We start from the raw sequence: 25,554 nt of genomic DNA, 5'->3' as shown, positions 1-25,554 counted from the left end.
CATCTGTATTGCCTTACTACCCAGAGAGCTGCCCATGGGACCAGTAGGAAAGCAGAGCTTAATCATGGCTTCACCACCAGCTATTTGTAGGTGAGAAGTTGGTCTAAACTTTTAGTTTCCCAGAGTTCTATGATTCTCCTCTACTGAGGCCTTGTTTCTCTTTCTAAAGGAGTGTTTTAATACCTATCATGCCCTTTGAGGTCTTTGGATGAAAATTTGCTGGAAAAAATCTAAAAATGCTACTATTACTGCTGAGTTTTGCATCTGCATGAGTACCTTGCATGCAGGCTTCATGAGATGAATAAAATAATGTCAAACAGCAAATGTTTCTATTGGGCTGTTTGTCAAATGCGCCAGCCAAGCCAGTTAAAAATTAACATTATTGAAATAGCCTCTGGGGAGAACAAACATATCTCCTTTCCAGCATTCACTGGATTTCTGCTAGCATTTCTGTAAGCCAGCCCAGCAGCACTTCACACATTAGCTTGTATTAGAGATTGAGGATGTATGAGTGAAAAATATGATTATTCTTTGGCATCTGGCCCCTTAGAAATTGCTCCTACCATTAGTACTTCCTCCAAATCTGACTTTGAAACAGCTACTGGCTTGATATACATGTTACTAGAAAACATTTGTGAAGTGTGGGGACTGAAGAGGGGAAGAAAAAACAAGTTTACCCATTTTGCTGAAGTTTCTAGCCAAGCAATTGCTTGAGAAAACCACACAGCCCTTCTTGAATAAAAATGGCTATAAAATAAAAACTAACCTAGAAGCAATTCAGACTTGGGAAGAAAACTTGTCTGAGTTCTGAATTGAGTTGTAATTTCATCCTACTTTGTGAAAAATCTACCCTGAAATTTCTTAATGAGCTGTTTTAGATTTAGTACTGATCACAGTATTTGAGGATTGGGTTGGGGGAGCTTTAAAATGTGTATTCTCCTGAGTATTAGGGTTTCCCAAGCAGAGTAACAAGCTGTGTTCTTTCGGCCATTGTGAATCCCAGTTTACGTTATCAGCCAAGAGCCAGTCTCTGGAGTTCCGTTTGTTATCTTGGGTTTCACGGTAAAGTAGCTGCCAACAAAACCACTTGAGTATGAGGTCATCTCATGAATGAAAGGAAAAATAATTTCTGTATCTCATGCTCCTCTAGAAATCACTTGAGGAAATTTACAGGCTACCCTACTAAGGCAGTTGCTTTTCCACAAGCCCTCTGATCCCCATTACCTCTTTGGTTATACTCTGTGCAGCCAAGACAGGCAGCTGCTGTTATTGAGATGGGAGAAAATAATTTTCTATTAAGCACTTTTTATGTGCTAAGTATTGAGCTCCATGCTTTACCGTCATGATCTTGAATCTTGACGATTTTGATAAGAATCATTATCCCCATTTTAAAAGTAAAGAAACTGAGGCAGAAGAATCAGCTGCAAACTGTGGTTTACTTGACTCAACAGTCTGTAATCTTTCCTTTACAACACACCACTGCGGTGGTTTGTTGATATTAACATTTTCCCATAATCCCTAATGCCATAATAATTGTTGACTATCAAATGTGTCTTCAACTCATACTGCTAGTCCAGATGCAAGGGTATAATTTGACAGGATTATGTGGAAAGTTCTCAAACTAAACCATAATGACAGTACCAGACTATTCATTCCCTTCCCCTCTATTAAATTCAAATTATAGCCAACTGTTTATGCAAAGGGAAAATGACAGTTGACAAACAGATAACTTGTCACAAGAGAAGATAAAGTTTGTATTTATTTTTCTTTTTTTAAAATTTTTTAAATTTTATTTTATTTATTTTTTTATACAGCACGTTCTTATTAATTTTAGTCATCAATTTTATATACATCAGTGTATACATGTCAATTCCAATCACCCAATATATCACACCACCACCACAACCACCCCGCCACTTTCTCCCCTCAGTGTCCATATGTTTGTTCTCTAGATCTGTGTCTCAATTTCTGCCCTGCAAACCGGTTCATCTGTACCATTTTTCTAGGTTCCACATATAGGCGTTAAAATATTTGTTTTTCTCTTTCTGACATGCTTCACTCTGTATGACAGTCTCTAGATCCATCCATGTCTCAACAAATGACCCAATTTCGTTCCTTTTTATGGCTGACTAATATTCCATTGTATATATGTACCACATCTTCTTTATCCATTCGTCTGTCGATGGGCATTTAGGTTGCTTCCATGACCTGGCTATTGTAAATAGTGCTGCAATGAACATTGGGGTGCATGTCTCTTTTTGAATTATGGTTTTCTCTGGGTATATGCACAGTAGTGGGATTGCTGGATCATATGGTAATTCTCTTTTTAGTTTTTTAAGGAAACTCCATACTGTTCTCCATAGTGGCTCTATCAATTTACATTCCCACCAACAGTGCAAGAGGGTTTCCTCTTCTCCACACCCTCTCCAGCATTTGTTGTTTGTAGATTTTCTGATGATGCCCATTCTAACTGGTGTGAGGTGATACCTCATTGTAGTTTTGATTCCACAGGCTGCAGGATTGTAGTTTTTCTTGCTTCTAAAGTTTATATTTTAATGTTTCACATTAATAATCTAAACTAGCATCCAATTCTTGTTCTGATGAAATAAATCAAGCACAGTTTTCCTTTCACCCCTCGAAAAACTATTAAATATGGTAAATGTGGAAATCTTATAGTTTTGTTTTTTTTTTTTTGCAATGTACTACATTCTAAGTTTTTCCTAATGAAGGCCTTTGGAACTTTGGAGCAAATTGCTGTAACATTTTTCTTTATGTTTTTAGAGGCAGCTGCCATCTTTCTATCATTACCTGTCTTCATTTTTATTGTTGGGGGTATTATTAACCTTTAAAAATAAATTTTCAAAAAATACTTCTCATGGTAGAATATAGATACAGAAAAATCACATAAAACAAATGTATAGCTTAAAGAATTACTAAGGCAAACACCCTTAAATACCATTTAAGGTCAAGAAATGGTCAAGAAATGGAACATTGCCAGCCCCTCTACAGCCCATCCACAAGTCCTAACCAATCACAAACCTCTCTTTTCTCCCCACATGTAATAGCGCCCCTGAACTTTAAGGTATTCACTATCATATTCACTTACATGGTTTTCTAGTTTAAAGTATTAGCACCCAAGTGTGACTTCCTTAGCACTACAGTTTGGTTTCCCAACTTTTTAGTTTTCTGATATCTTTTTTCCTTACCTACAATCAGTTCTATTTGTAAACATAAATTTATTAATCAGCACCAGTGCTATGTCAATGTATTTCTATTCACTTCGCTTGCCTGAAGCCCATTCTCTCATAAATTCCTCAGGAAGAACTCATGGGAACAATACTCTCTGAATTCTTGCATATTGAAAGCAACTTAAGACCTTTATACTTGAAAATCAGCTTGGCTAAATATCAAATTCTTGTCTCACAGCATCTCTAAGATGTCAGTATGGTTTTATTGGTAATCTAATTTTCTTTTCCTTATAAATAATTTGATATTTTTACCTAGATTCTCAAAAGATTTTATTTTCTTTAAAGACCAATAATTTTATAGACTATTTCTTCATGTTGGTTGCTCTGGGGTAACTTTTTCAGGGAGTATATGGGTTGATCTTTCAGTGTGCACTTTCGAAGCTCATTTTTTTAATTTCAAGAATTCTTTTGAGTTGTAGATTTTAGTATTTGTTCTGTTCTTTACTTTGAGTTTCTTCTCTTGAGGACACATATTATGTATATATTAAACCATCTTTGCCTATCCTCTTAATTTGTTACTTTCTCTCAAATGTTCTTACCTTTTTTAAAAATTTTTTAAATTGAAGTATAGCTGATTTAGAATGTTGTGTTAATTTCTGCTATACAGCAAAGTGACTCAGTAATACACATATATACTTTTTTATATTCTTTTCCATTATGGTTTATCCCAGATATTGAATATAGTTTCCTGTCCTATACAGTAGGACCTCATTGTTAATCCATTCTATATGTAATAGTTTGCATCTCCTTACCCCAAACTTCCAATCCATCCTTCCTCCAACCCCTCCCCCTTGGCAGCCACAAGTCTCTTCTCATGATCATGGTATCTTCCCTGCTAGGTAATTATACAAGTCTGTTCTCTATGTCTGTGACTCTGTTTCTGTTTCATATATAAGTTCATTTCTGCCATATTTCAGAATCCACATATAAGTGATATCATACGGTATTTGTCTTTCTCTTTCTGACTTACTTTACTTAGTATGATAATCTCTAGTTGCATCCATGTTGCTGCAAATGGCACTATTTTGTTCTTTTTTTATGGCTGAATAGTATTCCATTGTATATATGTACCACATCTTCTTTATCCATTCATCTGTCAGTGGACATTAAGGTTGTTTCCATGTCTTGGCTATTGTGAACAGTGCCAACATGAACATAGGGGGGCATGTAACTTTTTGAATTATAGTTTGGTCCGGATATATGCCCAGGAGTGGGATTGCTGGATCATATGGTAATTCTACTTTTAGTTTTCTAAGAAACCTCCATACTGTTTTCCATAGTGGCTGCACCAGTGTACATTTCACCAACAGTGTAGGAGGGCTCCCTTTTCTCCACACCCTCTCCAGCATTTATTGTTTGTAGATTTTCTGATGATGCCCATTCTGACTGGCATGAGGTGATACCTCATTGTAGTTTTGATTTGCATTTCTCTAATAATTAAGGGTGTTCAGCAGCTTTTCATGTGCCTCTTGGCCATCTGTACATCTTCTTTGGAGAAATGTCTATTTAGGCCTCTGCCCATTTTCTGATTGGGTTGTTTGCTTTTTTGTTGTTGAATTGTATGAGTCATTTGTATAATTTGGAAATTAAGTCCTTGTGGGTCATGATTTGAAAATATTATTTCCCATTCCGTAGGTTGCCTTTTTGTTTCGTTTATGGTTTCCTTTGCTGTGCAAAAGCTTGTAAGTTTGATTAGGTCCCATTTCTTTATTTTTGTTTTTATTTCTATTGCCTTGGAAGACTGACCTAAGAAAACATTGATATGATTTATGTCAGAGAATGTTTTCCCTATGATCTCTTCTAGGAGTTTTATGGTGTCATATCTTATGCCATTTTGAGTTTATTTTTGTGTATGGTGTGAGGATGTATTGTAACTTCATTGATTTACATACTCCTGTTCAACTTCCCCAGCACCACTTGCTTTGAGTCTTTCTCCCATTTTATATTCTTCCCTCCTTTGTTGAAGATTAATTGACCGTAGGAGTGTGGGTTTATTTCGGGGCTCTCTGTTCTGTAAAATTTATGCATATGTATGTTTCTGTGACAATACCACATTGTTTTGATTACTGTAGCTTTGTAGTATTGTCTGAGTATAGGAGGGTTTTGCCTCCTGCTTTGTTATTTTTCCTTAGGATTGCTTTGGCAATTCTGGGTCTTTTATAGTTCCATATAAATTTTAGGATAATTTATTCTAGTTCTGTGAAAAATATAATGGGTAATTTGATACAGATCTCTCTTTTTTTTAACATCTCTATTGGAGTATAATTACTTTAAAATGGTGTGTTAGTTTCTGCTGTATAACAAAGTGAATCAGCTATATATATATACATATACCCCCATATCCCCTCCCACTTGCATCTCTGTCCCACCCTCCCTATCCCACCCTCTAGGTGGTCACAAAGCACCAAGCTAATCTCCCACTGTAATGCTGCTGCTCCCCACTAACTATCTATTTTACATTTTCCAGTGTACATATGTTCATGTCACTCTCACTTCATCCTAGCTTACCCTTCCCCCTCCCCGTGTCCTCAAGGCCATTCTCTACATCTGTGTCCTTATTTGTGTCCTGCCTCTAGGTTCTTCAGAACCATTTATTTTTATAATCTATATATATGTGTTAGCATACAGTATTTATTTTTCTCTTTCTGACTTACTTCACTCTGTATGACAGACTTTAGGTCCATCCACCTCACTACAAATAACTCAGCTTTGTTTCTATTTATGGCTGAGTAATATTCCATTGTATATATGTGCATCTTCTTTATCCATTCATCTGTCGATGGACACAAAGGTTGTTTCCATGTCCTGTCTACTGTAAATAGTGCTGCAATGAACATTGTGATACATGACTCTTTTTGAATTATGGTTTTCTCACGGTATATACCCAGTAATGGGATTGCTGGGTTGTATGGTAGTTCTATTTTTAGTTTTTTAAGGAACCTCCATACTGTTCTGCATAGTGGCTGTATCAGTTTACATTCCCACCAACAGTGCAGCAAGGTTCCCTTTTCTCCACACCCTCTCCAGCATTTATTGTTTATAGACATTTTGAGGATGGCCATCCTGACTGGTATGAGGTGATACCTCATTGTAGTTTTAATTTGCATTTCTCTAATGATTAGTGGTGTTGAGCATATTTTCATGTGTTTGTTGGCAATCTGTATATCTTCTTGACAGAAATGTTTATTTAGGTCTTCTGCCCATTTTAGGATTGCGTTGCTGGTTTGTTTGATATTGAGCTGCATGAGCTGCCTATATATTTTGGTGACTAATCCTTTGTCAGTTCCTTCGTTTGCAAATATTATTTCCCATTCTGAGGGTTGTCTTTTCATCTTGTTTATGGTATCCTTTGCTGTGCAAAAGCTTTTACGTTTCATTAGGTCCCATTTCTTTATTTTTGCTTTTATTTCCATTACTCTAGGAGGTGGGTCAAAAAGGATCTTGTTGTGATTTATGTCATAGAGTGTTCTGCCTATGTTTTCCTCTGAGAGTCTGATAGTGTCTGGCCCTACATTTAGGTCTTTAATAAATTTTGAGTTTATTTTTCTGTATGGTGTTAAAGAGTGTTCTAATTTCATTCTTTTATATGTAGCTGTCCAATTTTTCCAGCACCACTTATTGAAGAGGCTGTCTTTTCTCCATTGTATACTCTTGCCTCCCTTATCTAAGATAAGGTGACCATATGTGTGTGGGTTTATCTCTGGGCTTTCTATCCTGTTCCATTGATCTATACTTCTGTTTTTGTGCCAGTACTGTACTGTATTGATTACTGTAGCTTTGTAGTATAGTCTAAAGTCTGGGAGCCTGATTCCTCCAGCTCCATTTTTCTTTCTCAAAGTTGCTTTAGCTATTCAGTGTCTTTTGTGTTTCCATACAAACTGTAAAATTTTTTGTTCTAGCTCTGTGAAAAATGCCATTGGTAGTTTGATAGGGATTGCATTGACTCTGTAGATTGCTTTGAGTAGTATAGTCATTTTCACATTGTTGATTTTTCCAATCCAAGAACATGGTATATCTCTCCATCTGTTTGTGTTATCTTTGATTTCTTTCATCAGTGTCTTATAGTTTTCAGAGTACAGGTCTTTTACCTCCTTAGGTAGGTTTATTCCTAGGTATTTTGTTCTTTTTGTTGCAATGGTAAATGGTAGTGTTTCCTTAATTTCTCTTTCAGAATTTTCATCATTAGTGTTTAGGAATGGAAGAGAGTTCTGTGCATTAATTTTGTATCCTGCTACTTTACCAAATTCATTGAGTAGCTCTAGTAGTTCTCTGGTAGCATTTTTAGGATTCTCTATGTATAGTATTATGTCATCTGCAAAGAGTGACACTTTTGCTTCTTCTTTTCCAATTTGGATTCCTTTTATTTCTTTTTCTTCTCTGGTTGCTGTCTCTAAAACTTCCAAACCTATGTTGAATAATAATGGTGAGAGTGAGCAACCTTTTCTTGCTCCTGGTCTTAGTGGAAATGTTTTCAGTTTTTTACCATTAAGAACGATGTTGGCTATGGGTTTGTCACATATGGTCTTTATTACATTGAGGTAAGTTCCCCCTATGCCTACTTTCTGGAGGGTTTTTATCATAAATGGGTGTTGAACTTTGTCAAAAGCTTTTTCTACATCTATTGAGAAGATCATATGTTTTTTACCCTTCAATTTGCTAATATGGTTTATCACATTGATTGATTTGTGTATATTGAAGAATTCTTGCATTCCTGAGATATACCCCACTTGATTATGCTGTATGATCCTTTTAATGGGCTGTTGGATTCTCTTTGCTAGTATTTTGTGGAGGATTTTAGCATCTATATTCATCAGTGATATTGGTCTGTAGTTTTCTTTTTTTGTGACATCTTTGTCTGGCTTTGGTATCAGGGTGATGGTGGCCTCGTAGAATGAGTTTGGGAGTGTTCCTCCCTCTGCTATATTTTGGAAGAGTTTGAGAAGGATAGGTGTTAGCTCTTCTCTAAATGTTTGATAGAATTCGTCTGTGCAGCCTCTGGTCCTGGGCTTTTGATTGTTGGAAGATTTTTAATCACAGTTTCAATTTCAGTGCTTGTGATTCGTCTGTTTATATTTTCTATTTCTTCTGGGTTCAGTCTCAGAAGGTTGTGTTTTTCTGCGAATTTGTCCATTTCTTCCAGGCTGTCCATTTTATTGGCATATCATTGCTTATAGTAATCTCTCATGATTCTTTGTATTTCTGCAGTGTCAGTTGTTATTTCACCTTTTTCGTATCTAATTCTATTGATTTGAGTCTTCTCCCTTTTTTTGTTGATAAGTCTGGCTAATGGTTTATCAATTTCATTTGTCTTCTTAAAGAACTAGCTTTTAGTTTTATTGATCTTTAGTATGGTTTCCTTCATTTCTTTTTCATTTATTTTGATCTGGTCTTTATGATTTCTTTCCTTCTGCTACTTTGGATTTTTTCTGTTCTTCTTTCTCTATTTGCTTTAGGTGTAAGTTTAGGTTGTTTATTTGAGGTGTTTCTTCTTTCTTTAGGTAAAATTTTATTGCTATAAACTTCCCTCTTAGACTGCTTTTGCAGCATCCCATGGGTTTTGTGTCATCATGTTTTCATTGTCATTTGTTTCTAGGTATTTTTTGATTTCCTCTTCGATTTCTTCAGTGATCTCTTGGTTATTTAGTAACGTATTTTTTAGCTTCTGTGTGTGTATTTTTTCCTCTAATTCATATCTAATCTTATAGTGTTGTGGTCAGAAAAGACACTTGATATGATTTCAATTTTCTTAAGTTTACCAAGACTTGATTTGTGACCCAAGATATGATCTATCCTGGAGAATGTTCCATGAGCACTTGAGAAGAAAGTTTATTCTGTTGTTTTGGGATGGAATGTCTTATAAATATCAATTAAGTGCATCTTGTTTAATGTGTCATTTAAAGCTTGTGTTTCCTTATTTATTTTCATTTTGAATGATCTGTCCATTGGTGAACATGGGGTGTTAAAGTCCCCTACTCTTATTGTGTTACTGTAGATTTCCCCTTTTATGGCTGTTAGTATTTGCCTTATGTAGTGAGGTGCTCCTATGTTGGGTGCATAAATATTTACAATTGTTATATCTTCTTCTTGGATTGATCCCTTAATCATTATGTAGTGTCCTTCTTTGTCTCTTGTAATACTCTTTCTTTTCAGGTAGACTGCCTATTTCCTCTTCATTTGTTTGGTCTGGTGGGTTTTTACCTTGCTCCTTCATCTGCTATTTGTTTCTCTGTCTTCTCATTTTGCTTAACTTACTGTGTTTGGGTCTACTTTTGGCAGGTTGCAGGTTTGTAGTTCCCATTGTTTTTGGTGTCTGCCCTCAGTGGGTAAGGTTGGTTCAGTGGGTTGTGTAGGCTTCCTGGTGGAGGGGACTAGTTAGTGCCTGTGTTCTGGTGAATGAGGCTGGATCTTGTCTTTCTGGTGGGCAGGACTGTGCCCGGTGGTGTGTTTTGTGGTGTCTGTGAACTTAGTATGATTTTAGGCAGCCTCTCTGCTAATGGGTCAGGTTGTGTTCCTGTCTTGCTAGTTGTTTGGCATGGGGTGTCCAGCACTGTAGCTTGCTGATGGTTGATTGGAGCTGGGTCTTTGCATTGAGATGGAGATCTCTGGGAGAGCTCTTGACGATTGATATTACATGGGGCTGGGAGGTCTCTGGTGATCCAATGTCCTGGAGTCTGCTCTCCCACCTCAGAGGTTCAGACCTGACACCTGGCTGGAGCACCAAGACCCTCTCAGCCACAGGGCTCAGAACAAAAGTGAGGGAAAAAAAGAAAGAAAAAATAATAAAATAAATAAAGTTATTAAAATTAAAAATTATATAATTAAAATTGTAAAAATGAAAAAGTAAGTTTAAAAAGAGAGCAACCAAACCAATAAACAAATCCATCAATGATAACAAGTGCTAGAAACTATACTAAAAGAAACAGACAGACATAACCTTAGGAAAATGGTAAAAGCAAACCTACACAGACAAAATCACACAAAGAAGCATACAGATACACATTCACAAAAAGAGAAAAAGGAAAAATATATACATATATATATAATATATATATATATATAAAAGGAAGAGAGCAACCAAATCAATAAATAAATCTACCCATGATAATAAGCTCTAAATACTAAACTAAGATAAACATAAAACCAGAAACAAATTAGATGCAGAAAGCAAACCCCAAGTCTACAGTTGCTCCCAAAGTCCACCACCTCAATTTTGGGATGATTTGTTGTCTGTTCAGGTATTCCACAGTTGTAGGGTATCTCAAGTTGATTGTAGAGATTTAATCCCCTGCTTCTGAGGCTGCTGGGAGAGATTTCCCTCTCTCTTCTTTGTTCGCACAGCTCTGGAAGTTCAGCTTTGGATTTGGCCCTGCCTCTGCATGTAGGTCGCCCTCTGGCATATCTTCTTCACCCAGACAGGAGAAGGTTAAAGGAGCACCTGATTTGGGGGCTCTGGCTTACTCAGGCCAGTGGGGAGGGAAGGGTACAGAATGCGGGGCGAGCCTGCGGCAGCAGAGGCCAACATGATATTGCAACAGCATGAGGCGCGCTGTGTGTTCTCCCAGGGAAGTTGTCCCTGAATCACGGGACCCTGGCAGGGGTGGGCTGCACAGGCTCCCAGGTGGGGAGGTGTGCATAGTGACCTGTGCTTGCACACAGGATTCTTGGTGGCTGCAGCAGCAACCTTCGCGTTTCATGCCCGTCTCTGGTGTCCGCGCTGATAGCAGCATCTCGCACCCATCACTGGAGCTCGTTTAGGCAGTGCTCTGCCTTCTGTGGGCACTCGGGGAAGGAATGCCCTCACCTCACACACCCCAAAACAATGGTCTCTTGACCCTTAGGCAGTTCCAGACGTTTTCTCGGACTCCCTCCCAGCTAGCTGTGGCACACGAGCCCCCTTCAGGCTGTGTTCACGCAGCCAACCCCAGTCCTCTCCCTGGGATCTGACCTCCAAAGCCCGAACCTCAGCTCCCAGCCCCTGCCCACCCCGGCAGGTGAGCAGACAAACCTCTCGGGCTGGTGAGTGCTGGTCAGCACCGATCCTCTGTGGAGAAATCTCTCCACTTTGCCCTCTGCACCCCCATTGCTGTGCTCTCCTCCATGGTTCTGAAGCTTCCCTCCCACCCACCCCCTGTCTCTGCTAGTGAAGGGGCTTCCTAGTGTGTAGAAACTTTTCTTCCTTCATAGCTCCCTCCCAGATGTGCAGGTCCCGTCCCTATTCTTTTGTGTCTGTTTTTTCTTTTGCCCCACCCAGGTACGTGGGGAGTTTCTTGCCTTTTGGGAAGTCTGAGGTCTTCAGCCAGTGTTCAGTAGGTGTTCTGTAGGAGCTGTTCCACGTGTAGATGTATTTTTGATGTATTTTTGGAGGGGAAGGTGATCACATCTTACTCCTCAGGCCACCTTGAAGATCCCCTATCTCTTTCTCTTTTTTTTTTTTTGACATTTAAATTTTCCTCCCTTTCATCCTGTAGTCATCCAAAGGCATTATTTGTTATGCTTATTTGATCTTGTATTTCTTCTAATTTAGTTTTCATTTTCTAATTATTTTTAATTTTTTTTCTTTTCTGAGTATGTCATCCCATTTTTGAGTTTCTGCTTCTTATGTAAGTTATTCTTTCATATATTGTACCAAAGTCTTCTGGATTCATTAGAAGTAGCTATAAGTTAGAAAATAGAAGTTAGAAACAGAAAAAAATATATTTTTCATCTTTTAGGGGCATATCCTTCTATCAATGATGTATTTTCTGTAGGTGTGCTATTTCACTATTTTTTCTTTCTCTTTTATAAATTAACTATGAGACTAAACCTTAATCATTTGTATGTTGCTTATCTTTATATAAAATGTGTTTTCTTAACTATTAAAGGGAGATGTGATTCAGAAACCTTTTATAAGTTATGGTTTTAAGCTATATTTCAAAATTATGGCCAATAACATTCTAAGACCTCCCAGTCCTTCTCCTTTACTTTCATCTAGACGTTTTTCCTTTGTCCCTGTAATGCTCAACATAGGATCTTTTTCTCAGAAGGAAGCTTTATCATGGAAGGGAATTTAGTAAGATTTTAGAGTTCATGGTGCTCAGACTATTCCAACTCCTTACTATAGACCTCTTGTATTCAGCTATAGTGGAATGTCAAAATCCCCTCCCAGATTTAATTACCATTCTCAAGTTGCCCTACTGCACTTTCCAGTGAATATCTGTCAGTAATTTGGGAATTTTTCTGGTCCATCAGACATCTAGTTGCTTCCCTCTGCTTCCTCCTACACAGTTGCTTTGGAAGGCCCATCTCTATACTCACTCATTTTGGGGGTTCATGGAAATAACTTGTCACCTAATTTTAATTAGATATTGTCACTGAGTTTTGGGGTTTGTACTCTAGATGTCTTGCAGAGAGAATTCAGAGAGATTAAAAACTTTGTCACCACCAACATTCCAGAATCCTCCTTGTTTACTTCATATCTTTATGTTTTATGGAGCTGTTCAGTTCCCTGCTGTAATGAGATTTTTTTTTTTTGTAAGACTCTACAGGACTATAGGGAAGCAGAAAGTTGAAGAGAAGCCAAGAATAGCCATTGAGCAAATCTTCCTTGCTCATCTCTCACATCCTCTGATAGATCATATTCTTTCCCTCCACTAGGCCTTCTCACAAGCTATTTTTTTCTGCCTGCAATCTTTAGCCTTCTAAGTAAATCCTACTCAATCTTCAGTTCTCCACCTGACTGTCACATCTTTACTCTCATAACACCTTGTACGTTAGCTTTGGAAGATAAATCACACTAATATGTCTTCTGCATAGACTGTAAGTTCCATGAAGTGCAAGTACCATGACTATTCTATTCACTTCTGCATCCTCAGTTCCTGGCCCATTGTATGTGTCTAATAAATGATAATGGAAAAATAAATATCTGGATGTCTGATGAGTGACTGCATCTAGCAAGTCACATGTGGAAGCATCACAACTATAGTTAGAAATAATAAGCAATATGTATTCCTTTAGATGGTTAACTATAAATTTTTTTGGTTTATTTTAGCTAGGAGAGTGTTTTCCATGTTAAAACTTAAAAAATAAAAATAAGATATGAACATTATGTTTTTGATACAATGGGATAAGTAATGATGTTCAAAAAGGCATTCTTTCTTATATCTGACAATAAGAGTTTGCAGCAGGTCAACATTGGAGGTTGTAGCTGCTGGGAACAATAAATCCAGGTTGCAGGTTTAGAACATCTTTTCATATAAATAGTACTTCAAAAAAGAAAAAGATTACAAATAAATTCAGCATGATTTTCCAAGTGTGAGCCACTAACCAAAAGAGTATAAAATCTATCACCCAGGTTATAAAGAAAAAATCTAGTGAAAACAAAATTTCAGCATTCCATAAATACTGAAGGATTCAAATTTGTCACAAAACACTATTAATATCATGAAATGCCATGGTATCTATGACTGGCCATCTAGATTAGGGTGAATCTAGTAAATTAGCATTCAAACCAATTCCATGAAATACAGTGCTACCTTAACATCATGATTTTAATGTACAGAAGATTTTGACAAAATTCTTGAATAGATGAGGAAAAATAGGGAAAGTTCTAATTAAATGTTGAGAATGACATGAATAGCTCAGTGAAAATACTTAGGCTTGTTTAATAACATCTTTGGCAAAAGCAGTATTATTTGTACAGTGACAATTACCTGCCCCAAGTACAATTACAAGCAAGTCTACACCATCAGATTTAGATGCTACACTGAGCCTGCTTCTTCCTCTTTAGAACAATCTGGTCCTGCACCTCTATTGCATGACAGCTCCTGATAATCTGCTTGAGTTGTTTCCTTTCTTAGAACAACCTAAGAATATGTCACTAATAAGAGGTGCATGTAAGTACACCCTAATCTCACTAAGGCTCCACAAGCGGACTTTTTAAAAATGCTTTCTACACAGGCCAATGGATCATACTTGCATTTATTTCTGCTATGTTTCATTGGAGGTTTGGATTTGAGAAGGATAAGTGAAAGCTTAGAGTCATAGAAGCCTTCCTGGCATGACTCATTTCTATAAGGAGGTAGAAAGGTAAATCAAATGACATTTCTAAGATTTTTCCAGACTTATGCTATAACTATTAAGAGAAGGTTTTATGATTGGAACTGGCAAACTACTTTCCTGGGATTTATCATTATGTGTGAGCATAGACTTTTAGGCTATACATCCCATACCGTGCCTAAGACACTTTAGGGCTATAAAATGTTTACCATCCCCTGCCAGTTAGCTCAGAGGGCTGGAGAACTGCTTTGAAGAAGTCAAGTCACAAGCCCCATCCCTGTAGAAGCCAGTTAGTGTCAAAGAAAAGATCTGTTCCCTGCCTAAAGTTTGCACCTTGAATCTCAGCCAGCTCTTGGCCACAGCAAAACTCAGTTCATTTACCCTTGATCGTAGGAGGAACCAGGAAAGAGAATGTAGATGGATCAAAGCAAAACGATCATCACTCTTGGACAGAAAATCTAAATAAAGTCATTTCCTCCTGACAGTGTCGACAGCATCATCTTCTTAGAAGACATTATATATTCTATAATTTGATGAAATTACTCTTTTTGTACCTAAATCCCTTCCTATATGTAGATTATTCTTGGAATGCTGATGTTGACAATAATCTGAATCTGTATTATATATGGACCATGGAGTGACACGAACTTCATAGAGAACATGTATTTCTTGGCTATAGTCACAACAATATAATGGATTGCCTGACTCATACTTGAGTTGCAGCAGGCTATACATACGCTTTTCTCCTTTCACTATGTCTCTTTCCAGTTTATGCCCACATATGGATGGCTCTTTAATTTTAATGAAAGTTATACCAGGCTTTCCACCCCAAATTTAAATGAGAAAAAAAAAAAAAAAAACAGAGCAAAATAGCTAGTTTCATTCTCAGTCCCAGAGAATGGGGAAAAAGCCCAACCTTTTCATTTCAGAGTCCTCTGCCTCAAATACATCTCTCAGACATTCACATTTCTCCTTCCCTTATTTAATTCAGGTTTCTATGAAAAATTTCAGCTCTTTCTAGATACTTCCCAAAGCATCATTTCCACCATGATGTTCTCCTGACCCCAAGCCTTATCTCCTTGCCTTGCTTTATTTTCTTTATAGCACTTACCTCTATCTGATATTAGATTTGGTGATTACTTGTTTGTCCTTTTTGTTCCCTACTATATTACTAATGCTAAAACAATACCTGGAATAGAATAGGTTTTTTCAATATATATTTATTGAAAATGACTTAATATGAACATAAATTAACAAATAGACATTATAACAGCAATAAAATGGCATGCGTGTATAGTGACATCTTTTCAAATCAGCTTTGGTTTATTTTGAGACACAGCTTCCTTCCAATTACCCATTGTTTCAATCTTCCAAGGAAAAGCCTTACAAAATCTGAATAACGGTTGCTTCTCTTGCCACAGAGTTGCAAGTAATCTCTAGTTATTTTTTTAATTAACTTTTTATAACGTTTAAGTCAAGCTATTCTCTGGTAATAGAGGTAAAATTGACATAACATAAAATTAACCATTTTAACATGTGCATTTCTCTGTCATTTAGTACATTGGCAATGTTGTGAAACCATTACCTCTATTTAATTTTAATCCATTTTCATCAATGATGTTACTTTTTAGAAAACTTATTATTCATCTTGGAGTGGTAGAAAACTAACCCATTACATAGCAAAATGGTAAATAAAGGAAAGAATCAAGCATTTATCTCATCATCCCTATTTAAGCTATTATATGGGGTAAACAAATAGTAGATGAGGGAAAATGAATCTTTTTAAAAGTATTCCAACTGATAAATAAAAAAGAAATTATTAATTTGGTATTTCACTATTTGGAATCCCCAGTGAATTAGTGGGTCTAGCTATTGAGCACGAGCAACAAATATCACAAAAAGAAAGACATCTAGATATTCTGTGCCTTGTAATAAAAGAACACAATCACATCTACAGTTTTGTCCAAGAGAGAAGAGAGAGTCTGCCCAAGCCTCTGCATTTAGCTGCCAATTTTCCAGAAACACAGAGGACAGGGAACATGTTGAAGTACGCCATGAGTATACAATCTGCAAAGTCCAGGCTGTGAGGAACTCTATAGGGCAAATTCACTAATTTCTTCAAATAATAAATTGTAAGAAGTATAGGCTGGAAGAGAAACATATAGATTAAGAGACTTAAAAGACATAACAATTGTTTTTAATGGGCAAGATTAAACATAGTGTCTTAGGATACATGTTCAGGGAATAAAAATGTAAAGAAATGCAAAGAAATGATAAATATAGAAGTCACAGTCATGGTTATTCTAGAGAAGAAAGGATGGTGACTGGGACAGGGCATATGTTTGAGCTTAAAGTTCTGTTTCTTGATCTGAGTGAAGTTACAAGAGTGTAATTAAAACTTCATTAAGTTCTCCCTAAGATCAGGAATAAGACAGAATGCTGTTTTTTACCACTTATATTCAACATTGTACTAGAAGTTTCGACAAGAGCAATTAGGCAAAAAATAGAAATAAAGGCATCCAAATGATAAAGGAAGAAGTAAATCTATCTCTTTTCTCAGATGGCATGATCCTGTATGTAAAAAACCCAAAAGAATGCACAAAAAAGTTACTGGAGCTAATAAATGAATGCAACAAAGTTGGAGGATACAAGATCCATGCAGAAAAGTCAGTTGTTATATGTATATCAGCAATGAACAATCTGAAAAGGAAATTAAGAAAACAATTCCATTTACAGTAGCATCTAGAAGAATAAAATACTTATGAATAAATTTAACCAAGGAGGTGAAAGACTTGTAAAATGAAAACTACAAAATGTTGCTGAATGAAATTAAAGATCTAATAAATGGAAGGACATCCTATATTCATGAATTATAAGACATAATATAGTTAAAGATATCAATACTAACCAAAGTGGGCTACAGAGTCAATGCAGTCCTTGTCAAAATTCCAATGGCCTTTTGGCATAAATGGAAAACCCAATCCTCAAATTGATAGGAAATTGCAAGGGGTTCAGAATAGCCAAAACAATATTGAAAAGAATAAAGTTGGAGGACTTACCCTTCCTGATTTTAAAACTTACTACAAATCAACAGTAATCAAAATATTGTGGTACTGGGATAAGGATAGACATATAGACTAATGGAATATAAGTGAAAGTGCAGAAATAAACCCGTAAATCTATAGCTGATTGATTTTTAACAAGGGTGCTGAAACCATTCAATGGGGAAAGAATACTCTCTTCAACAAATGGTACTAGGACAACTGTATACCCACATGCAAAAGAATGAACTGGGACCTCTTACTCACACCACTTATAAAAAAGTAATTCCAAGTGGATCAATTATAGAGCTAAAATCATTAAATTCTTAAAAGAAAACATAGGGGTAAATATTCATGACCTTGAAATAGGCAGTGGATTCATACATATAACACCAAAAACAGCAACAAATATAAATTAATAGGACTTCATCAAAATTAAAAACTTTGAACAACAAAGGACATTCCAAGAAAATGCAAAGACAACCTACAGAAGAGGCAAAAATATTTGCAAATCATGTATCTAAGGATCTAGTATCTCAGATATATAAAGAACTCTTACAACTTAACAAAAAAAAGAGAGACAATTTTAAAATGGGAAAAATATTTGAATACATTTCTTTAAAGTAGATATACAAATGCCCAACAAGCACAAATACTCAACATCTTTAGTCATTAGGATATCACAAATCAAACCCACAAGCTACCACTTCACACCGACTAAGATGGCTATAAATAATTTTAAAAAAACAAACAACAGACAACAAGTGTAGTGAGGATGTGGAGAAATTGGAACCCTCACACATTGCTGGTGAGAATGTAAAATGGTTCAGCTGTTGTGGCAAACAATTTGGTGTTTCCTCAAAAAGTTAAAGATATAATTATGACATAATCCCATAATTCCACTCCTAAGTATTACCCCCCCAAAAAAATTTGAGAACAGTTATTCAAATAAATGCATGTTCTTGAACATGTTCACATGTTCAAACCAGCAATATTCACAATAACCAAAGAGTAGCAACAGCTCAAATGTCCATCAAATGATGAATGGATAGAAACATTGTGGTATATCCATACAATAGGACATTATTCAACCATAAAAGAGAATGAAGTACTGATACATGCTACAACATGGATGAATCTCAAAAATATTATGTTAAGTCAAAAAGCCAGACACAAGAAGTCACATATTGTATGATTCTATTTACATTAAATAGCCCAAAGAGGTAAATCCATAGAGATAGAAAGCAGATTGTTGTTTGCCAGAGACTGGAAAGAGGACAGAATGGGAAGAAACTGCTTAATGGGTAAGAGGTTTTAGTTTGGAGTGATGGAAGTGTTTTGAAACTAGATAGAAAGAGGTGTTGGTTACCAACATTGTAAATGTTCTAAATGCTTCTGAAGTGTTCACTTTAAAGTGGTTCCTTTTATGTTCTGTAAATTTTGCCTCAATGAATCATTTTTTCAACTACATTAAGCTACTAAAAAACATAACCTACACCCATATACACCTCTTTATAAATTCTGCACTCTTTTTTGGAGAGGAGAAGAGAAATGAGGAGATGCTGATTCTGAAACAGTTACTTTGGACAAAGAAAGGTCAGACTCTTTTCCTGACTCATAGTCATTATGGTAATTATTTCATAAAATGAAGTTTCCATTTGCCCCATGTCTCAAGTTCATTCTAACACATTTCCTCTGACCTAGTGACAGCCTGTTTAAACACGTTTCTTGTATTTTACAGACACACTTGGCAAGTGCAAGACAAAATCGACGCAAACAATGTGGCTTACACAACTGGGAAGCTAAGCTTTCACACTGATTATCCAGCCCTCCATCATCCACCTGGGGTAAGGTGAGCTTCAACATATTTTCCACAAGGCAGGCCAAGGACTAATATCCTCCTACATTTTGAGCCTAGAAGATTATATGTTTCACTAGCTAATTTGTCTTATGTAGATCTTTCTCCAAACACAATCCAAACTCAGAAAATCTCTGTATTTAAATCCTGAATAGCCTCATATTCCCAAGGAATAGAAGATTTTCATATTTTTGTTTTGTTTTGGGTTTTTTTAACATTTCTTCATTTCTCCCTGGAAATAACTATTGGCATTTGTTGCTTTGCCAAGACGTTTTACCACAGTGGTACATCTTGAGGTCTTTTTGAACATTTACCATTCCCAAGAGAGTTAAAAGAGAAAATAAAACCAGGTAACACAATGTAGAGTTTTTCCCACAAAGTCACATGGCCACCATTCATATCAGTTAGCTATTGCTGCAAAACCCCCCCCCCAAAAAAAAAACCCACTCCATAACTTCACAGCTTAAAAGAACAGCCATTTACTTAGCTCATGTCTTTACAATTTGGGCTATGTTCAGCTGGGTAGTTCTGTGGTTGCTAAGTCTGCTAGGGACTGGTTGACCTAGGTGGTAGCTGAGATGACTTGCCCCTGCTCCATTTGATCTGTCATCCTCTCCCCTCAATCAGCAGAATGTCATCTCTGCCATGTTTTATTGGTCAAAGCAGGTCATGAATTTAGCCCAGATTCAAGGGGTGAGGAAATAGAGGCCACCTTTTATGGGAGAAGCTGCAAAGATGTACTACAAAGGAGTATGAATACAAGAAGCAGAATAACCCTGTCTGGTTGTGGAAATCATCTACTCTCCCAGCTATCAGATACTTCATTGAGCAGGGAGATGTTCACCATGGAACCACAAATCCTCCAGATTTTCTGGAAGCCTCCTCTTCCATTACATTGTTACAAAATTACCATTTTACTAAACCAGCTACATTTTTACAAAAGCATCATTTTGTTAAACCAAGAAATAAATGGTCAGGAAACTACCTTTGAAAAGATATTTTGTTCCTATTTTTAGAGCTAAATGAGACTAAATGAAATAGCCACACAGAAATTTATATCTTCAACAGTAAATGGAAATTTGGGGCAGTTCCCTAGCTAATGAAGGTGAAATGGGGGAAAATCAAAATTTCTGTGTTTTTCATCATATTGACTGGACACATTTTCCCTGTGCCTTTGTTACCCATTGTCCTCATCAGTATTAACTAAGCTAGTCTAGTATTTGACTTCACATATTTTATTTTGCTGATTGTACAACACCACATGATTTCTCTGAACTAAATGACGACAGTGAAATGACCCACAATAGTCACCTTTTTGGGTAGGGATTGAGGGGAAGGCACACAATGTGATTTCTTTTAAACGTGGTCCAGAAATTTTCTAAAACCCTGAGGGTTAAAAGCCAAACTAATCAGCTCAGTTCATCTGCCAAAGACAGGTTGGAGAAGTTAAATGGAATAAAGTTTTAAAAATTAGACTAGAAAACTAGATTCTATTTGAATTTTTAAATTGTCTGCTTTTTATGAGTTTATGTTTGTTTCTGGGTTAAAATTGAAAGCCTATGGAAAAGTAATTAAAAGACTTCATAAATGTCCCTGAAGTATAAGGCTTGACATTTTCATAGCATTTTATTTTTTTTTCTGCATTTTATATTCTTTCAAAGCATTTTTACTTATATTGCTTTATTTGATGCCTCTTAGAATTCCTTTAAGGTAGACAGGAGACATCATGTCTTTTTATGTTAAATGATGAAATGGTACCCAGCATGGTTAAATACTTTCACAGGGTGACATCTGATTAATAGGGAACTTGAACTTGAAACCAGGCCTCCATCAAGTTTTTTCACCACACCATAGGGATCTTGAGTTGGACTTTCTAATTACCATAATTTCTATAAAATGTTGATTATTTATAGACATTGTCATATATTACAAACTCTCAAAATACAGGAATTGAATCATACTTCCATAAATTTCAAGACTTAACCCAGCACCTTGCATGTAATAGAGACTTAATAAATATTCCAAAAAGAGGTTTAAAAATGCCACAAAATTGTACCAATCTCTACCAGCAAGTGCAATATCCAAATCTAAGTGATCTGATAGGAGATTTTTAAATAAAAAATGATTCCTGAAATGTCTAGATTCTGGTAAAAATAATGAATAAAGTGTAGCCACCTGCTTGTGCTATTGTTTAAATTTCCATTTTGAATTATTCAGGGATTAAACCAAAGTTTGCGCTCTTTTATAACAAATAAAATAAATCAATGCTCTTTTCAGTACAGATGAAATGATCTGGATAATGAGTTACCTGTTGAGAGTTCAGTTTGATCAATTTCAATCACGTGGGGGAGGATAAGGAGACATCTTTAATGAAACACAGATGTTGCTTCCTTCACTGTCTTTGTCTGGGCCAAAAGTCACATGCTGCCATAAAGTAACATTTAAAAAGAAAATATTTTTGGTTCTGAATGACTTACATGACATCAAATTTGGTTTTATACACATCAGGTGTATATTTACCTTTTGAATTCATGATGAAAGTATTGTCTGGCTCCATCGTCTTTATCTTTCATAAGATGGCATTAAAATGTAAATGTACAAAAGAAGATTATTAGTTGGCCTTGCCACATGTAAAAGACATCAGCTGACCTTTTTTTTTTTAAGATTTGTATTTGCAATATTCTGTGACTTCATTATGGCAGAGTATAAAAGGATTTAAAGAACACTCAGATCCTCCCAAAGACAAAGTTATGCTATTGCTTTGCCTTCTTGGAAGTTTGGAAGACTCGAGTTTGATATTTCCATTTCATCTTCTTTTTAATCATGCTGTTTCACCCCTCATTACCATGGAGATGAGATAATTCTCTACAATGACTTGGTCAGTTTATGCACATATTTTTTCAAGCTTAAAAAAAATGGCATAAGTTTAAGGACTGAACCATTATTCATTTAGATCAGTTATTTCCTAATAGCAGAAAATAAGGTATTATCAACCTGTAATGGAAGTTTAAGTTTACAAAACACATAAACACACACACCACATAATACCAAATTAGTAAGAGTACTATAAAGGGACTTCTCCTATTACAGGAAAGGAACTTGCTGTATGAGGACTTTGAAGCAAATAGGCTGAGGTTTGAACATTAGCTTTGCCATGTATTAGCAGAGTTCTTACCAGCTGGCCAGTGTTTACACCTGACTCTCAGTTTCTTCATCTATATAATGGAGATGAAATTATCGAATTCTAAGGACTGTTGTGAGGAATTAATAAATATGCATTATAACATCATAATTTAAGATCAAGTATGTATAAAATTTTAAATATTGAGAAATTTTGTGTGGACTTGGAAGGAGGCAGAATTTGTGTTCTAGATCTGCACTATCCAATATAGTAGTCACTAGTCATCTATGATTGTTTACATTGTAATTTAAGCTAACTAAGTCACACTAACCACATTTCAAGTGCACAGTAGTTGTATAGGACTAGGGACTACTATATTGGGCAGCACAGAAGAACATTTCCATCAACACAGAAAGTTCTAATGGACAGCACTGCCCTAGCCATCTACGGAGATAACCAAGCCAAATAGATATTTTCCCCCCTTATACTGATATCCCCCTAGTCTGAGTATTTGATCATATTTGCCTCTTCCTTTCTACAAGAACTGTCAGACACTGGCTTTTATTTTTATTTTATTCAGTAAAGAGGAAGTTTTAGTTTATAGTATTAGTTTCTTTAAGCTGAATAGTGTTAATTTCTTTAAGCAGAAAAATTACTGTCTAAATTTAGGTATTAAAAATTTAGGTATTCAGGGCTTCACTGGTGGCGCAGTGGTTGAGAGTCCGCCTGCCGATGCAGGGGACACGGGTTCGTGCCCCGGTCTGGGAAGATCCCACATGCCGCAGAGCGGCTGGGCCCATGAGCCATGGCCGCTGAGCCTGCGCGTCCGGAGCCTGTGCTCTGCAACAGGAGAGGCCACAACAGTGAGAGGCCCGCATACCGCAAAAAAAAAAAAAAAAAGTATTCAAAATCACCCACCCATGCTGACTTACCAAAAAGAATCATGTAACCGAGGAAAACAAATCAACTCCATTCAGAAGAATATTGTTAAAATATTACTACATTTAGTTTTTCAAAATGAAATAATGTTAAACATTTTTCCCTAACTCTTAGTAAAAGTAACTAACATTCCTTTTGGTTTCTCATTCCCAGTGTACCTTGGGCTTATTCATCCTCATAGCCACATCCTTCCTCATTCCCTTATCATTATGCTTGAACTACTGCATTAGATTCTCAAGTAGTTACTCTCTCACTAGTTCCCCCCCTTAAAAAATGTATCTCTTGTCAACACCACTAGACTAATAATTTCCAACTCAGTCTTGACTACATTACTTCCATATTCAAAAGACTTTAACAATTCCCCTCTGTGCACAAGAAAGTCCAATATCTTTCATCTGACATTCCAGACTCTCCTGATGAAATCCTAGATTACCTTTCCAGCTGGATCTACTATTCCCAGTTGTGACCCTCTACCACAGCCAAACTTTTTGAGACCCAGTGAAGTATGCATTTTTGCATACCCATCAACACTGTCACCTGATTAGCTCTTGCCATTCCATTCTATGTATCCAAAATTTTATCCATCCTCCTTCGCCCATGTTAAATCCCACCTCCTCTGTAAAGTCAACACAGAGTGCCCACTCAAAAGATCACTGCTCTTATGATCTGTGCCTTTTGTTTACTAATGAACATTATATGCCTGTGCCCTTGTCTTCAACTATAACAATATTTGAACTATAAATTATTGATTACAAGCAACTTTTTCTCCCTAACCTCTTTCTCTGTTGTCACCAAAGAGACAGATATAAAAGGTTTGCTGATTTTAATTCAGTAACTTTTATGAATCTTTTCTTAAAACTGTCAAAAGTGTTAAGTGCATACCATTTTAAAACATAGTTCTCTGTTTCTTTTCATAGGTTCAGCTTCTGCACTGCATAAAGCAAACAGTCACTGGGGGTGATTCAGAAATTGTAGATGGATTTAACGTATGCCAAAAGCTCAAGGAAAAAAATCCTTGGGCATTCCAGATTCTGTCCTCCACCTTTGTGGACTTTACAGACATTGGAGTGGATTACTGCGATTTCTCTGTACAATCAAAACACAAAATTATAGAGTAAGTACTGTTTCTAAATTTGTCAGAGCAGTAAAACTGTTGACAGCAAAGGCTTCATTAACCTAAAGCTTAAACAACAGAAAAATTCAGTTAACTCACGAACTTTAGTTTTTATTAACTGTTTACTCCAGTTCTTGAATGAAAGAGGAAAAAAGAACACTATCACCATTAAAAAAATTCTTTATCAAATTCCCTGTTCTTAATCAATATAAGAAGAGTAACTAAGACTTCATGTATACTTCATTTTAAAAATATAAGTTCTACAGAGTTATAATCAGTGTGATTGTATGCTAATCAGGACCCTTTCAGAAGTGAAAAAAATATAACTCAAATTAGGTAGGTCCAGGAGTTTTAAAATATCATCTGATATTGATCTCTTTTTTTCCTTCACCTCTTAGCCAACATATCTTCTGTGTTGGCTTCATTTTCAAAGATAATCAATAGAAGCTCCAAGTTTTCATTGTTATTAGAGCTGATAATCACAGCACACAGAAAACACTTACTTCCCAATAGCTAACACAAAGATGTAGATTCGCTGCTCAACATGTGTTCAAGTCTATACTGGAAGCAATCACCATGGCTAGATACTGGAAGCAATCACCATGGCTAGGAAGTCAGAGAATTTTGACTGGCTGTCCCTGGATCACATGTTCACCTCTGGAGTAAGGTCAGGCTCACCTGAACTACAAGGGCTGAGAATGAAACAGTGACATCTCCCCAGACTGATGCCAAAAACTCTTATGTTCCCTACACAGAATGTTTTGTGTGCTTTTTTCATTTAACATTATTTCACAATAATTTTTCAAGTATCTACAAGGACCACACATTTATTCTCTTATATGAGAATTATCCTACATTGTGTTTCTAGGACATGTTTTATTTAATCCAACCTCAGTTAATGAATGCTGGGGTGTTTTCCAATTTTATAACTGAGTTTGTATTCTTCTTTTAGGAGAAATAACCAAATAATACGAAAATAAACTCATTTAATAAATAATCAAATCCCCAGTATACTAACTCAGCTTTATTATATACACATATGATCTTCATTTATTCATTCAACAAATATTTACTGAAGCCAGTCACTCTTCTTGGTGCTTGGGATACATCAGTGGACAAAACAAAGATTCCTGCCTTCATGTAGCTTACTTTCTAATAGGGGAGGGGAGAATCAGGAATTTTAAAATATATGAGTAAAT

At 36.2% G+C, this 25,554-nt stretch overlaps 1 protein-coding gene across 2 annotated transcripts in view; it reads left to right on the top strand.

Annotated features, from left to right (window-relative positions):
* Positions 1-25,554, top strand: part of BBOX1 (gamma-butyrobetaine hydroxylase 1) — a 77,604-nt gene that overhangs the window by 33,218 nt on the left and 18,832 nt on the right. For both annotated transcript variants that reach the window (XM_027115151.1, XM_027115150.1), the window contains exons 5-6: positions 19,065-19,170; positions 24,159-24,355. In XM_027115151.1, coding sequence (XP_026970952.1) covers positions 19,065-19,170; positions 24,159-24,355 — 303 coding nt within the window. The remainder of the gene's footprint in view (positions 1-19,064; positions 19,171-24,158; positions 24,356-25,554) is intronic.

Source organism: Aethalodelphis obliquidens, unplaced genomic scaffold, assembly GCF_003676395.1.
Source record: "Aethalodelphis obliquidens isolate GAN/ISIS:26980383/991018 unplaced genomic scaffold, ASM367639v1 scaffold14, whole genome shotgun sequence".
NCBI lineage: Eukaryota > Metazoa > Chordata > Mammalia > Artiodactyla > Delphinidae > Aethalodelphis > Aethalodelphis obliquidens.
This window is presented reverse-complemented; position numbering and strand designations above follow the sequence as displayed.